Below are 17,597 nucleotides of genomic sequence, written 5' to 3' on the forward strand. Positions count from 1 at the left end.
AAGAACAGTAGTATGTCACAGAAACACTTCAATGGTTGTTCAGGTTGTTGTGAGGCCTAAGGCCACCCCACTCAATCTCTTGTCTTGCCATATCCACCTTCCTTAACTTAGGTATCCGTAGTTCCCCTTAATACTACTGAATGTCGACTCATACTGTATAATATCTGGTTTGTAATAATGATGACTCATTAAATCTCTCAGGGAATTCCTAACTTTCCTTATACTCGCCAAGCGGTATAGTTCTACTGGGAATTGGGATAGTGTCTTGCACTTGCTCTGAGGGATTCATCTTGTTTCAATCGCGCCCACAGTCACCTTTCCTGTGCTATTCGAACTACCTCTCCTCTGACTCCACAAACCTGTCTTCTGGTCCCTTGGTTGTTTCACTGAACCCATCTCCTATGCCCACTCTTTGTTGTTGCCTATCCTTTCACTGCTCCTTTCACTGTAACACCCATCTTCCTACCACAACTATTCTACCTTCAACACTATTACTAGTACACCCACACTACTACTACAACTCCCACTCTACTACCCCTCCTTCTTATTACTACCACTGATCAAATACCCTTCTTTCACCCAGTTTCATCTCTCACACTCATCCCTTATATTACCTTATTTATTCAGACCTCTCACATGCAGACTCACTCAGCAGAATCACTATCACTCCAAAGTCAATGCCTCACCTACTCCACAAACCTTCAGCACAAACTGATGATTCCTCCTTCTCCTGTTGGCCTCTTTATCGTCCTCCACCTCTGACCTCACCCAATAAACCGATTCATCCAAATTCCTGTCCCCTACCGAAATATCTCTCCCGTTGTGATGATTGCCACGTTTCCCGAACCAAATTGGCCCTTTAATTCTCTCCCAGGGCGTGTATGTGCAGCAAAGTCTTTGAATGGGAGTTGAAACCTGCCCTCATTCTCTATGCAATCTTGCAGTGTAATGGCAGTGTAATGGCACAGTGGCAATGGTGGATTAATGTTATAGTTTATTTTAAAGAGTCTGTTTTCTGGGAGATTTTCAGTAGGTCTGCGGGGGTGGCCCCTCTTTCCTGTTAGACACTGGTGCCCGAGGGGACTGCTTCCAAGTGTGGTATTGCCCGCTGCAGCTTGCCTCAGTCTCTCCTCTCACAAGGCTGGTGCTCTTATTGCATCTCTGTAGGGCTGTTGCTCTCTTTGCTGTGCCATTCCATTGGCATGCCATTGGAGTAGAAGTTCTTGGTTGTCTGGTTTCCCCTTTACTGGTCTCTTCCTTCTTTGCCTTGGTGATATTGGAAATTGAGAGATCTCTCTGTGTACTATATGCACAAAGTGGCAAGGCAGGCAATATGGGTCAGCAAAGACACAGGCCAGCACAAAAGTGTTGGGATAGGACTTGTGTCCCTCTGTATGTCTACCATTCACCTGATGGGTAGGATACGCTCAGGATTCCTCTCCCCCCCAGGCCAGGCTACTGGATGGTACAGAACCTTTTTAAGATGACAGGCCGCTTGCGTTCGGTCATCCTAATCAAGGATGTTGGTCCTTTTCCAATTGATCAATAGTATCCCGCCATAACCAAAAAGGCTTGAATCACTTTCTTTGATCTTTCTTAGTGATTAGTCATTTGACAATTTGGGAGGCATCCACTTCAGAACTCAGGGGAAGGACCTTTTTGTTGCCCACATGTAACCCCAAATACTTTACTGTAGACTAGGCTTGAAGACATTTGACAGGATTTGCACCAATTTCTGATTTACCAAATATACATAGACCAGAAGAATTACTCCCTTCTCCTCGTCTGTCTTGAATAGTTTTGGAGACTGTCTCTTGATAGGTCTTTGTACACGTTCCTCCCACGGATTTGCAAATAACAGAATTAAGGCTTTATCATCACTTATTCTTATTGCTGACACTTTAACAGGACTTTTTATGTTCACCCAAATATGCTTAAACCAGGAGAATGACTGGAATGACTCCATTCTCCTGTTCTATCTGAAAGAGTTTTGGAGATTGTTCCTGGGTAGTCCTTTCCACAAGTCATCAGAGGTTTCTTTACAACCTCCCAAGGATGTGTGAACAATGGTGTTAGGGGTTTATCCACTATTACTCTTATTGTTGATACCTTTTCAATACCTCTCCTGTCTTGACTGTTGCAGAAATTACTCCCTGATACTTCTTTGTAATTTTGGTATTTTTCATTATATCACGTTTCCCACTGTGACAAGAGACATCTCTGCTGAGGAATACTTGACTCTTGGTTCGCTTAAAATCACTATTTTCATGAATGAGATCACTCCTGTGGAATTCTTGACTCTTGAATTTTAGTGTATCACTACTGTGATGAGGGAGAACACTCTCGAGTAATAGTTGACTCTTTGGGATCCATTGACCCCACCCAGCTTGCCCGCAACTCCTGCTACCTGTATCTTCACTGGTGAGTGCAACCGGTTCTTCCCGGGCTCTCAGGTTGCTGTTGGTTCTGCACCCGCTCAGAGCATCTTCCTGCTTTCCTCCTCTCTGGCCTGTTTGGCTCTACGAAGCTGCTGCTGCAGTGGTCTAAGCATGTTATATAGATCAGCCGTTCCACCTTGGCGAGGCCACACCACCGCTCGATTCTTCCTGCTTATGCAGCGAGTCGTGTTCCCTCCGGCACGCATAATTCCTTTCTGCCTCTTCTTCAGAGACCGACTGTCTCTCACTGCTTCTGGAAGCATGGTTTTGCTGCACTTCTTGCTTGCCTGCTTGCGAACACTCTTATTCCTTCCTCTGTGTTTACTTTACACTGCTGGGGCCGCTCCAGCATCACATCAATGTCTGTTGTCAAAGTCTTTGCAGTTATCTTCATGCCTCCTAGTGGCCACCTTATCACAGTTCTTGCATAAGCCTTCTTACTGTTGTACTGTATGTTTCTTTGGTTCTTCTTCGTCTCAGTCCTACCTGGTCTTACAGATACAATATGATTACCCAGCAACAAGCATTCTGATTGGCTTTCGCCGGGTCCTTACCCGGCTGAGAATCCTTCAATTCTCGGCCATGATTCCAGCCGCCTTGTCCTCGGCGGGGGCGTGGCAGCCCCTCAGCCAATGAGGAGGCTCAAAGCGGGGCCATCCCCGCTCTGAGCATCCCCACGGCTGAGAGGCTGCCTTCACCCCCGCCGGGGACTTGGGTGAGCTTTTTTTTTCCCTCCCTCCCTCCTCCCTACTCCACTTACCTTTTTGCTGCTGCGTCCACGCTGGGGAACGATAGCAGGCTCCAGCAGTCTGGAGACTCGGAGCGGGCCATCCCCGCTCCGTGCCTCCACATGGCTGGAGGCTTCTATCACTGGGACGCAGGTATTTTTTTTTTTCCTCTCCCTCCCTTCCGCCCTCCCAACTCCACTTACCTTCTGCTTTTTTTTCAGGAGCGGACGCGCTGGGAACACTTGTGTTCCCAGCGCGTCCGCTCCCGATGGCTGCCATAAAGGGAAAACAGACTCCGTTTTCCCTTTCCATGGCGGCCATTTTCTTGGTAGTTTCTTTTTTCTTTTTTTTGCTCGGGCCTACTACTATGGGCCCCGGGGCATTACTTGAGTCGGTAATGCCCCCGCCGCTCGGGTCATATTGCTTAAGTAGATACTTCACAATAACATACAGTAGTAGTTTCAGGTTTGGAGGGAAAAGGAGTCAATAAGCCAATGGCTTCTGGGAAGAAGGGTTAAAGGAGGTCTTTCACGGGATGGGGGGCCTTATCCCCATGAGGATAGTCTCTCCTCATTAGGTCCTCCCACTTTTTCTACCACTAGGGGAACTATTGGGTAGTGACCTCACCTCCTTAGCCTCATAGGCAAGGGCTCCCCTCTGAATCATCACAGTATGCGTCAAACTGGGAGAATTCATTCAGATGTCAAAAATCAATACATACATCTCCAGCCCTGGTTGGGATAGGCACAAATAGTACTATGGACAACCATTCACTGTGAGACTTCTTGATCAAACCCAGGTCAAGCATTTTCTTCAGTTCTTCATCTCTCTTTTTTTTGCGAGAATCTGGGAGGCAGGATGGATTTAGACAAATGACTCTGTGGGTGTGATTATTTTTATGGATAATCCCATGTGCTCACCCAGGATTCAGGCATAAGATGTATGCATACTCGATTATTCACTTTGTCGATTCTTGGTGCTTTTGAATACTGAGCCTGGCTGGGATGGGAACCAGTTGTACCTCCTGAGGCAGCAAGCTATGGCGGCTATTGTTGGCATATGTCACCAGGAGCTTGGGATGGCTATTTTCCTGCCAGGTCCCTTACTTTGTTGATGTGGTGCAACTGAGAAGATTATCTTTGATCGGCCTGTTGTGCCTTATATGTTAGTGTACATACTTTTTCTGTCACAGTTTAATGTCTGGCTCCTGGGCCAGCAGCTTATTTTGAGTCGTTGGCAGGAGAACCATTACTTGGTCTCCCACTTAGTAAATGAGTAGCAGGACCTTCTTGTCATAGGCCTTTTCTAGCCTGTTGTGGGCATCTTCCATATGTGAGTTTACCAGTTGTATGCCTTCTCCTGTGTTTTGGGTTAGGAGACGATCATAGATGTATCGACTGTTATGGCCTTAACAATCCTCTCAGAAAATATTCAAGACATCTCTGGGATACACCCATATACCAACTCAAATAGAAAGAATCCCTGGAAGATTTTGGGTCCTGCCAGATGGCAAACAAGTCCCATGGATTCAGCTAGTCCTAGTTTTTCCCATCTTCAATCACTAGCCTTTGGAGATTCTGCGTTAATGTGTTAAAACTTTCCACAAGGCCATGCTTAGGTAGGTGATAAATGAAAGAATGCCAAGGGCACATTTTCATAATTTCCTTCTTTTTTACCATTAGCCAGTACATAAAATTGTTCACCCTTGCCGGAAAAGATCACTGCAGGGAACCTCACTCGTGTGACAATTCGCACAAATATCTCTAAAATGAAATGTGTGGCGGTGCGGCCCATAGAAAAGGTTTTCAGCTATCGGATCACATACACTGAGGATAACTAAGATATGTTTGTTCCCTGATTTTGTGGGTTCAAGTGGTCAGACTTCATCAATGCCAATGAGGAGGAAGGGTACTTTGATAATGTGCATGGTTGCAGAGGATCCCTGGGTACATAGTCTGGTGATGTTTTTTGGCATATGGGACAGCATGCAAAAATGCTTTAAATCAGCATAAACCTGTGGCCTGTAGAATCAGGGAACTAGTGTTGTTTGTATCATTTCAAGGCACAGATGTCCAGTGGATAGGTTTGAGTGTTCCAGTTTCATCACTGCCTTCCTGAATTTCTTTGGTGCAAGTAATTGTTTTTGATTGACACTGCCCCTCTTGTATGTACACTGATTTGCTAAAGTAGCCCTCCTTTCTCTATGAAATTAGGTTTCTTCATGGTTCTGCTCTTGGTTTCTGCAACAATGGATTTTAGAGGAGGTTTCAAGGGGGGTATATGTTCTCTCTGCTTCCACCGTCCACCTCAGGGGTCGCACTCACTCTGGTTTTCCTCCATGTTAGTCCTCCAACCCCAAGGGGAGGGCAGAAGGAAAGACAAAAGAACTAGGAGGAACAAAGCTTGGGGTGAGATCTAGCAGGGGAGACAACACATTAAGAGATGCATGGAACTGTGGGCATAAAGGATAATGGGGGAGAAGAAGGTTGATATGTATGATGTTTTATTTGAAAAAGCGGTGTGAATAAAACTGTCTTTTATGAAGAGAAATGGTTTTCTAGAGTTTTATTTGAGTCACTCTCCCACAATGCTAAGATATGCAAAGTGCTGGCATCAAACCCAGTGCACAGCTTTCCTTGTTATAGGTGCCTTGCCACCTTCATGTAATTTCTTTCCACCTGAAGGACAGAAGGGAAAAATGCCATGCAAGCTCTAAAATCCGCCAATGAGGGCCTGTGCTTGTCGCCAGCCCAGTGTTACCGTGCTGTTGCTGGTGGAGCAGGGCCACTTGCCAGCACTGAGCAAATACACATTGACATTAAATGATAATGTGCCGAGCGTACATGGCGATAAAGTCACACAGAAAAGCAATCTTTCCTGCCCCTTGCCATATAACTACTTTAAGTTGAACCTCTCAGAGTCATTTTCCAAGTAATAGTTCAGGAGCAAACACAATACAGCACTGCCAACGTGAAAGGTGGTGTGTCAGGAACAATCAGCAGCCTCGTGTCCAAGTTCCGACAACACCTGAGGTTTCAGCACACTGAAATGCAGCATATGATTTTGCGGGTATTTCGTGCAAACCAGTTACGTTTCCTGAGATGTTTTAATACTGTTTTATAACCAATATGTTTTTATTTTGCGACACGTGTCCTGCTTTGTTCCCCAGTAGTATTGCAATAAGGGCCAGTAAAGTGGGCACGCAACACTGACTTTCCGGATCTTCAGTTTAACTACGGCAGGTTCACAATGATCATTTTCTCTTTTTTCTCCTTTTGGCCTGGCCTATACGAGGGGTCCCCCCCCCCCCCCACGAACCATGATTTCCTCACCCTTCAAATGCTTCCTGGACCTTCCCCACAGGTTTCCTTTGTTTTCATTTGTTAATGCTGGTTGCTGAAGAATTGCATGTGTGGGACCGCGCACTCTAAACATAGAATATGGGCTAAAGAGAGCATCCCACAGAAAGGTGTGATGCATTTATATTTTTCACATTGACTATAAAGCTAGAAAAGTTGCATTTATTTTAAAGTGGCTAGAGAAATAAAATCTTCAGCCATTTGCTGCTTTTGTTATGCAGATTTGAAAAGTCCACACAATTAAGTATTAACACTTGTTTAATGTACGTGGCAGGAGTGCCCCGATATCAAGCTATGCACTTTATTGTCTAACAGAGACCATGTAATCATACCTCTATTGGTCTTATTTTAATTTACAAATATTCATTAATACATTCAAGTCTGGTAATATATGATATGATGTGGAATTTGTAGCGCGCCTGTACACAAGTGTTTCTAGGTGTGACAAGACAAGGAGGGGGAAACAAGGGAGGACAAAATGACAATCTTACTAGAACTTGTTTCATTCAGATCGTGCAATAGCGGGTAAGTGGCAAGGGGAGAAGCGTCAGGGGGAGGGGAAGGGGGAAGTGCAATTAACTCACAAGTACAGCCAACGGGTGGCTCATAAGTGCAGAGAGAGCGGACTGCAGGGTTGCAGATACAGATCCTTAAGTGCTGGGGAGCCCGGAGGCCGTGCAAGGGAAACTGGACATGCAGGAGCCTGGCCCGAGTTCAGAGGGTGACCATAGCAGGGAGCAGTCATGTGCATCAGCAGGGGAGAGGAATAGAGAAAGGAGAAGTCAATCTCAGTTAAGATTTGCTTCCAGCCTCACAGGGACCACTTTCTAGACTTATTAATTTGTGTTCATATTGATAGTCTGATAAGACTACTTAGATAGGGGACTTTCAGTCATGCACTTTGTACAGTCATTTGATATCTTGGCACTTAATAGACCCTGGTTCGTAAAGTTGTATTACTGTTGCTTGATCAGTCTGATCGTTTATACTTGATGGTGTATTATTTAGAGGCTGATTTGCAGATCCTCCTGGACCGGCCTCCTGCTTTGAAGCATTCCGACAATTCGTCTGTATTGCTTCCATAGGATAATAAGTATTAACATTCAGAATTGACGTGCAAAGATTTAATAGGTTCACATTGAATTAAATAAGTATTACATGGCAGCCAATATTTACTTTTGAATAATCCCATCACCCAACAAAGTGGTGGCAGATGAAAACCTCAAATGACTTGCTGTCTACGCAGCATTGAAACAGAAGTATTTCATGCATGTGCCCTGATGATGCAGTTATAATGATCCCCAGTAAAAATGCCAATGATTTAAAACCTTACCTTTTTGGAAAAATCTGAAGCTTTTTGTTCACTCTCGTCCACTTTTGCTTTGTCCACACAATTATCTGAAAATGTTAGAAATGGACAGTCAATTGTTTCATGATCACAAGTACAGACTATTTATTTGGCAGGTGCAATGCGAGTACCTTGCCATAAAACACCTTGCCTAGAAAGAATGGTTAATAGTAGACCTTAAAATGGGACACATTCAACAAATACAGTGGGCCTCATTATGAGTATGCCGGTCCGGTAACAACGGTGCCAGTAAGCTACCGGCACCACTGTTACCGGACCGGCTTACTCCGAGTTCTTAGGGCGGGTGCCGCTCCCTCCTGCCAGGTCCGACCTGGTGGACGTAATGGCACCCGCTCGCAGACTTTGACGGAAGCACCGGAACCGTTATCAACGGTGCGGGTGCTTCCATCTGCCCCATTCCCCATTGAGTCCTATAGGACTCAAATGGGAAAGGGGAGTAATTCGTACCAGCGCCTGGCTTTGGGGAATTACTGTTACTGCCAGGGCAGTAATTCATCAGTTATTCCGAAAAGCCAGGCGCGGGTAAAAACACGACTCTGTGGGGTCGTAATGAGGCCCATTGTCTATTTTAGGCCATACACACTGATGGTGAGCTTGACTGCCCACCCCTCAAGTCATTCTTGCTTCCCTTCTCCTCAGTCCTCCTCCATAATTATGAATATGTGCTCCTCATTCCCATTCTTAATGCAACCCTCCTTCTCCTCACCTACTTACATTGTATGCCCTGAGGATCTATCAAGAATCCGTCTTCCTTACTCACTCCTAATACTTCCCATCTAACTCCTTCATTCTTCCTCTATATTTCTCCATCCTCGTGCCTCCTCCCCACTCACCCTCCTCCTTCAATGCTGCTCAAATGCTATACCTCGTCTCACTAACTGTCCATGCTCTGAAACAACTTGTTCAATTGGGGTGTGGGAGCATGCCCAATCACAGTGGGTTGCACTTTGAAATAGCTTTGCATTGGTTGCACTATGTGAACTTCCCAGCATTGACAGAACAAGATGGGCTAAAGAGTGGGGTCTTGGTATGGGAATGCTTTGTGGTTCTCCAGGCAACACTGAATTAGGTTTGTGGATCTCTGCATGATGTGAAACCTATTGGTGCAGATAAGGAAGACCAAGCAGAGCTATTATGTTGTCCCATGTCAGTTGTGAAAAGACCATCAGTCCTGTTTTTTTGGATTTAGGCAAATGCACTTTTACTTTTCACTTAAAATGTAAACATTACCATTCTCAAAATCAACAGGAAAAAAAAACGTGACTGGTCACGCTGCATGCCAGGAAAGGTGGCATGTGGTCAGGGTGTTTCCAAATACTGGTTGAAGTTTGGCATGTTCTTTTCTCATGCATCATTCCTAAAGTATTTTTTTTTAAAGAAACTTAAAATGGTAATATACCTTGGGAGGCTTCTTATTGCAGCTTATTAGCAAAGGATATCCTTGAACGGGAGAGAAGTTGGCTCAGGATTTTTGTGAGCAAAGTGTTTGGTGTTGGGACGAGAGTAGCAGCGTGGTAGCAGCTTTTGGAGAGTCTTTCTACCATTTGCATTGCACATCTCATCAGACTGCCTACTTTATCTGAAGCCACAGCAGCAGAGCAGGGTGGAGTGAGCAGAGTGTTTGGTGTTAGATGAGGGGCGATCATCTACACACCACGCTGCACCGTAGAATAGGTACTTTGTATAAGGCTACCTTTGCTGGAACAACTCTTTCGCAATGCATTGATTGGGAAAACAAGTACAACAGTGGTTGGGAATGTCCAGAGAACACAGGGTGAATGCACACGTTGCTGAAAGAGCAGATGAAACGTTAAGCGTATGCAGAAGGAGTGAAAAGGAACAAATGCAGGTCTAATACTTATTGAAGTCTCAGAGATCATATAAAATTATAAGTAAAACTGTGTTAAACTGTGTTAAACTATCAGCTGACAAACTCATTCACAGCTTGATTACATCCTAATGCTTCGGATAATCTACTGTTGCAGAGCCGACTGCAGGCATTTTTACCTTTGAGCCCTTGATACTCAGGTGGCACTGAGAGTAAACCTGAAGCAAAATCGAAGTTGAAACAGACTCTGCTTTTCATCATGGTAGGAAAGTGTTGGTCCAAGTGTGACTGCATGTAACTAAGCCTTTCAGCCCTTGCGTATTCTGGTGAAATCTTGAAGTGCACTGTTGATGTAGTTATATTACAATAGAAAACTGTTGGTCCAAGGGTGACTGCAGGCTATTTAGCCTTTGAGCCTTGTGTATTCTGGTGAAATCTTGAAGTGCACTGTTGGTGCAACTATATTACAACATAAACTGTGTATGGGCTATCTCAGCAGTACATTGATCTAGGTTGGAACACTGTCTTTGCACACTGTGATCTCTCTGTGCTAAAGAGTGCTTTTATTCCCCTCCAAATCTTTCTCTTAATGAGAAATAAATTATCTGCACTACAAGCTAAGGTTAATCTAGATGAAAGTCGGATAAACACTGAGGAACCTGTAATGGATCCCGTTGATTAAGAGCAAACCATAGTGAATATTGAAAACCCGGCAAATTTAGGTATGCAAATAGGCACCCAGTCTGAGGAGGCGCTTTTAGACACTCTCTGTTTGGGTCTTGGATTAACGGGCCCCAAATCCCAAATTGCCTGTTTTTACTGTAGAAGAACGAAAGAGAAATACATTGGGGACAAAACATAGGGAACAAAGGGTTAGTGCTCATAAAGAAAAATGTACCAAAAAGTATATGCAATTCAAGTAAATAGCTCAATACCAACCTCTAAAATGACATACTTCTATCCTCCTGCTGGTACAAGTATAGAGATCTGCAGGCCGCAAATTAAAACCAGCCTGTGCAAAATAAAAGATATGGGTAATCTGAGTGAAATTAGTATTTTGAAGGGTGTAGGACCACTGGAGTGTGTGGTAGCTAGTGTCCAATGTGAAAATTAAATCAGTTTATCAGATGGGAAAACTGAAGATTCCTTAAATAATGCTGAGGTGTTGGCAAATGTTTCACTTCCCCAGTTATTGATGTATTCTCAGTGTCTCCATCACATTTACTAGAGCTCCTTTCAACTAGCGATGGACAACATGATGCGAATTTCAGAGGCTCAAAGGCATCACACATTGAGAGAAGTGGAAGATTTGATAAAATTAACATCCCCGTCAATTTCTGAAATGTCGAAATATATGGCATGAGGGATGAGGTTAAGTCACACACATTAATGCTAGCAGATACCATTGTTAGGATCGATTTCTTGAGTAACCGACTGCTGGTGCAGACCTGCGCCCCTGGGCTAAAAGTGGAAAAAATGTGGGCCCAGATGAGAGGCGGCACCCGTCAATCTCAGAAAACATCCAAATCAAAAATCTGCAGGCAGAAAAAACATCCAAAAACATTAAAAAGTCTAATAATGGTAGACAATCAATTGAGAAATAACTCAAGGACATTTTTTAACAATTTACATATAGTGGATGGCGGCAAAGAAGGCAGCACAGTAAAATCGCAAAAGAGGTTGGCCCAAGCCCAAAAAGATTGTGACAACCAAGTGATTCCTATGCAGCAAGTATCAAGTAATGTAGCCCAGCAAGTCATGTTGATTGACTTAACTAATAACCCAAATGAACATTCACCCTTTCGAACGATTAGAGAAAATAATAATATAAGGGTGGCAGTAAACCCACGGCCAGTATCTGTAGTTGTGGAAACTCAGGATATAAATCACCTAGTGCCGACTTCTGTGATAGCATAGAACAGTTCTCAATCTTTCCAAAAACGAAATACTTTATCTGCAAATGCAACTACTCAGGTTTCAACTGATATTCTGCTTACTGCTGTTGTAGTAGCAATCAGCAGGTATTCCATCTTTACCCAGACCACAAATTCAGTGGAGCTAAATTGGGATCTGTCAATTACAGGATAAATAAGTAAGGATGAGCAGACCACTCATTTACAAACAAATAATGCTCTAGCAGGCCCTTCAAATTATCAAGGAAAAATGAACTCATTGTCAACAAAACATATGAATGACAATTAGAAAACACCATTAACTTTAGATAAAGAACGATGGGCTCCAATGTTTGGTGCCCCTTCATGCCCTCCACAAAAAATATAAACGATCATCACTACACCCGTGGCAGGGAAAACAGCCTCTGAGGAAGAAATAGGAGCGCAATCATGAAACGATCATTTCGATGCCCAGGCCTTGTCAAATACTAGATCTGTGCTAAATACTGATTTGGTGGAGGGATTTGGAGATGCCGATCACCTGGCAAGTTTATTGAAAAAGGTAGACATCTCAGAGCCGATAAGAACGGGAGTCTCAAGAAGGATAGCTCTGAAACGAATAAGACACTGTATTTTGAAATGTGTCCCCATATGGACTTTGAAGTCACTTTGAATCGAGAAAACCTCCTAAAACCCTTGATGCAGACTCCGTTCTTGGGGATAATATCCTCAAGAGATTTGGGGCCTAATTCATGGCACAGACTTAGTCGAAGTTAAATGGAGATCACCATTCGTTAATAAAACTCATCTTGGATGAAAGTAACGAACTCTTAAAATGTGGCTGCTTAGTACACACAGATAGACAGGTAATTAAATAATTGCTTTACACAAACCAAATTTGTGAAAATGATAAAGATGGAAAACAGAGGAACCATTTGGGGGACGGCATTCCTAACACTTGTGGATATAACAGCTTTATGCTGAGCGAGGGATCCCATCATCTTTTTGATCTTCATGACATCATTTTATTCCAGGAAACCTGGTTACAATCGAAAATATGGACAGACCGGTTTTCCATAGTGCAGCTATTGGCAATCAGACCGAATGGGGAAAACCATCCAGTGGCTTGCCAATTGCCACTAGAAATGCCAAAGTGAAAACCCTCGAAATTATTTGTAATTCTGTTCTGGGGATCTTGGCTGCAGCCATTGATATTTTTTGTGTGACAAAGTTTAAGTGAATATTGGTTATCAATTTTTGCTGGACTCAAGTAAACATGGAATTAGATGCATTTATATATCACATTACTGAGCTGATAGATGACTGGTTAATAAATAAAGATCTGTATCTAATCTTGCAGGTGACTTAAATTCAAGCTGCTTGGGGGGTGATAATGCAGGGCACTCAGCAACAAAAGTAAATGTGAAGAAATGGTGCGTGTTTGTCAGGCTGTGTGGTTACAGTATTGGTTGAGGAAGATGAGCTGGAGGAAGACAGCCCACTACTTGCTAAGAAAGGAACAACCTTTCTGAGAGCACTGGAGTGGTTGGATTTGGTGTGGATGTGCATGAAGGTGGTCCCGTAGGAGTACTGTGCAGGTAGTCTGCGACTGAGTACAAAGTTGCAATCAGTGCATTTCCCTTTGGGAGAATTAGCCATCGGTACATTCCCAACAGTGGTAAAGAACTGCCAAACCCATCATTCTCTCTGGCTGCTAGAGGTAGGCACTACCTCCGCCTCATGTTCTTGGTCATCTTCATTGTCTCTGGAAGTACTGTGCTTTTTTTGTTGTGTAGTTCCTCCACCTCGTGGATGGCTTTTGGGGAGAAGGGATGGCAATAGTGGATGCCATTTTTAAGATAAATAGCAGTTTTGTTAATATTCTTAAACGTATGTGCTTTGTACTAGATTGTTAATGGATAATAAGTAAGTTTAGGTGTAGGAGCTGTGCAAGGGCAGATTTTGAGCTTGAAAGTTCCTAGAGCAGTAGAAAATGCAGTTCTGAACTGTCCTCGAACCATGGACCTGATCAAAAAGTGTGGACATGTTCGCAGACACGTCAACATGTCACACGCAAGTGCATGGACAAGTGGCACTGTACAGAAGGTCCGCGATGACATCAGGTGTTCACAGATGTCAACGGATGCAAAAACAGTGGAAAAAGTTGCAAACAGTGTATAGAAGTGTTAAAAACGATGCTAGAAGGTGGGAAATGGCAGAGTTTTAAAGTGACACTTTATAAATTGAACATAAATGTTGCTATATTGGGGTAAGTATGATATTAGTAAGTTATAGGAAAATAGCATGCACTGGTAAAAACCCATGACATTTACTGAAAAAAAACTTTGTAAAAGGGATGTTATGGTTACAATTAAAACTGAAAAACCTCATAAGTTTGCCAGTTATGGTAAGCTAAGCAACCGTAACTCGTGCCACCACTGAGCAATTCTAAGACTAACCCTGAGGACATCAAAGATGGCATCACAAAGTTTTTACAGTGATATATATATATATATATATATACACATTTTTTTTTTTAAAATGTCTGCCTTTCACACACACACATAAAAATTACAGCCCACCCGTCCCCCAAGATAGCAGTTCATTACCTGGATTTGCAGCTGTCATGAACAGCTGGTGTGGCTGCAGCTAACTTAGACGTAAGTGATTCCTAATCATTAAAGAGACAGAGAGACAGAGAAAGAAAGAGCAGCGACAGAGTGAGAGAGTGAAAGAGTAATGCAATTTAAAAGAGAAAGACTGGTAGCAGACAGCCCCAGCAACTCCCCCAGTCAGTCTTTCTTTCTTTCTTTCTTTCTTTCTTTCTTTCTTTCTTTCTTTCTTTCTTTCTTTCTTTCTTTCTTTCTTTCTTTCTTTCTTTCTTTCTTTCTTTCTTCAGATGCAAGCAATAGCTCGGGTGGGTGTTGCAAACATGCACTGGACTACGCGATTCTCACCCACAGAGACACATAGGCCCTCATTACGACCCTTGCGGAAATCGACTGACCGGAGCGCCACAGCGTAAATAGCGTTTCCGCCATTGCACGAAGGAGCAAAGTGCGGCCCATTCCGACCCATCGGGCACGAGCACCACGGCATGGCGGAAGTGCAAAGTCCGCGATGGCGGAAAAGACCCCAAAACGGCCCACACCGCCGCCGTACGGCGCCCCAGGTGCAATACCGCCACCCCTCTTAGCGGTCACCGCAGTGTGCGCCTACCGGAAAGTACGGTGGCCGGAAATATACGGAAACGGGAGTTAAAACACGGGCCCGGAACGGGAAACATCCCGGCGTACACCTATAAATACACTAAAACCACACAACCACTAAAAACACTACCCTGAGACACACCCCACCCCGTCAACCACCCTAGCGAAACCAAGAAAAATGGGAAAAGCAGCGAAGAAAGCGTGCGACCGCAAGCGGCAGGTCCACTTCTCCCATGAGGAACTCACCGTGCAAACAGAGACCCTCCAGGAGAATGCTGCCGTGGTCTTCTCCACGCAAATGACCAGGACGGCACTTGCAAACAAGAAGGCCATATGGGCTCTGGTTGCACAGCGGGTAAGTGCGGTGGGGACCGCACCCCGCACCCCACAGCAATGCCGCAAGCGATGGGACGACCTGCGGATACGCGTCCGCAGCATACTCTCTGCCAACCGCAACATTGCCACAGCCACCGGGGGAGGTCCTGAATCACCCATCAAGTTGACCCCCTGGGAAGAAATCTGTGCCTCCACCATCGGAATGGAGAGCATTGAGGGAGTCGGAGGGATGGAGAAAGGAGTGCAGACATCCGAAGATTCAGGTAGGTGGGCCAGATAAAACAATCCACACAGTCCATCCATGTGAAGTACCATGCGTCCACATAGTGCAACAGAAACACATGTCCAGGAGAACGTCCACACACATCGGCCTGATAGCGCACGTTAAAAACCACAATAAATACATAAATAATTAAAAACCCCTAAAACACGCACTACACGTGCAGCAGGCACACCCTAACTGCAGGCTGCCAAACAACTGCACCCTCACTCCACACACAAATCAAAGCACCTCCAAGGCCCCGACCCAAATCACCCTCAGGTACCACCCCAAAGCATGTGATACTATGCCATTCCAATTCCCAAAGACCCATCAATGACCCTCGCTCTCCTTTACTCCACCACAGGGTCCGATCCAAACGACGAGCAACAGGACACCCCTACCAGCACACCTGCAAAGAGGGCCAAGACCAACGGCCAGAGACCCTCCACCTCAGCTGCACGCATCAAGACACGGCAGCAGCACAAATCAGGTGGCAGCACAGAGGAGGGAACATCAACAGGCACCCCAGCAGCCAGCATGCCCACAACACCACCACCACAGGTCCCCCCAATGGATGCCACAGAAGGCACTGCCTCTGGTGGCAGCAGCACCATAGGTGACACCCCATTGATGGCAGCATGCTCGGACACAGAAAACGGGGATGCCGAAGTCAGATCCATCCATGACCTGTCCCAATCCCCCTGTCTGTCCCATCCCGTACAACATGAGGATACCACGCAGGGGCACCCACAAGACGACGACTGGCCATCCCCCCCAAGCCCTGTGGGAAGGCAACATGAGGTCAACAGCCCCTCTGCGACACCCCCGCAAATGGCCATGGCCCAGCAGAGGCAACAGTCCCTCGACCAGTTGATCGAACAACAGCAGCAACTGGCCAAACTCCTCAGTGACCATGCCGATGAATGTGGGGGCACCAAGGCAGACATAGAAACATCAACTGAGACACTTAGGGCAGAAATGGAGAGAGGCACAGAGACACTAAGGGCACAAATTGAGAGAAGCACCGAGAGCCTGAGGGGGGAACTGCATGCGACGTCCAAAGACGTATGTGCCAAACTTGCCGCAATGCGCCGTGTGCTCACTGAGCTCTCGCAAACCCTTAGGGACATGCATGGACGTGAGCAGGCAGACACATCATCCGTTGCAAGTTCCGTCCAGGGCAGCCCCCAACGTAGATCTGGGAGGACCCGGCGCTCCACAGGCAGGGGTGCCCCTGATACCCGCAGAGGGGGCATGCAATAGCGACAGCCCACTGACAATGAGCATCTTTGAACACTGGTGTTCGGGGGGGAGGTAGGAGGGTGGAGGGGGTGTGTTGGGCTCACTTGGGTGGCGGGTCGATAGGGTGTACAACATGATATCACATATGCCATAAACAGTGCACGATCAACCAATGAGATGTGTGGACATTGATCTTTGTGTACTAGGCCATCATAGGCGTACAGTCCATTTCGTGCATGTTCCAGACACACACAGTGCCACGTGTCCCGTGTCCATGTATCAGCCACCAGGCATGAGTGCTAGAAGCATACATCAATGAGATGCTGACGAATGTCACGGGCCTCCTGTGCCTCGCAGACTCCTTGAGGTGCTGCCACATCCCCACCCTCATCATGACCATCATCCGGTGCTTGCAGTTCTGCGTCAGGGGGCATGGGCACATTTCTACGTACGCACATGTTGTGGAGCATGACACATGCCATCACCATCTTTGCAACCTTCTCATGGCGGTACAGGAGTGCCCCGCCAGACCTGCTGAGGCAGCGGAAACGGCCCTTCAGTAGGCCGAATGCCTGCTCAATGACTACACGGGTACGTGAGTGGGCATGGTTGTAGTCCTCCTCATGCTGGTCCCGTGGGTTCCGGACTGGTGTGAGGAGCCATCTCTTCAGTGGATATCCAGCATCACCTGTATGTGGACGAGAAACGTAGGATGTGGGATGCCATTGATACGTACGCACACCCCCCCCCCCTTCCTGCCAGTACATTGCCAAATCACATACCCCACATCATCATGCATGCAATGAGACTCACCGAGTAGCCAGGATCTGTTCCCTGCGTGTCGCTCCATGTAGCGTGGTATGGTGGAGTTCCTCAAGACCATGGAATCATGGGTTGATCCAGGGAATCGGGCACAACAATGCGTAAAGATCCT

The 17,597-nt window shown here is 45.6% G+C and overlaps 1 protein-coding gene across 4 annotated transcripts in view; it reads right to left on the reverse strand.

Moving 5' to 3' along the window:
- Positions 1-17,597, reverse strand: part of DIAPH2 (diaphanous related formin 2) — a 5,141,990-nt gene that overhangs the window by 3,344,872 nt on the left and 1,779,521 nt on the right. For all 4 annotated transcript variants that reach the window (XM_069612994.1, XM_069612992.1, XM_069612991.1 and 1 more), the window contains one exon: positions 7,859-7,923. In XM_069612994.1, coding sequence (XP_069469095.1) covers positions 7,859-7,923 — 65 coding nt within the window. The remainder of the gene's footprint in view (positions 1-7,858; positions 7,924-17,597) is intronic.

This window comes from Ambystoma mexicanum, chromosome 5p (assembly GCF_040938575.1).
Source record: "Ambystoma mexicanum isolate Mex_15411 chromosome 5p, UKY_AmexF1_1, whole genome shotgun sequence".
Classification (NCBI taxonomy): Eukaryota; Metazoa; Chordata; class Amphibia; order Caudata; family Ambystomatidae; genus Ambystoma; species Ambystoma mexicanum.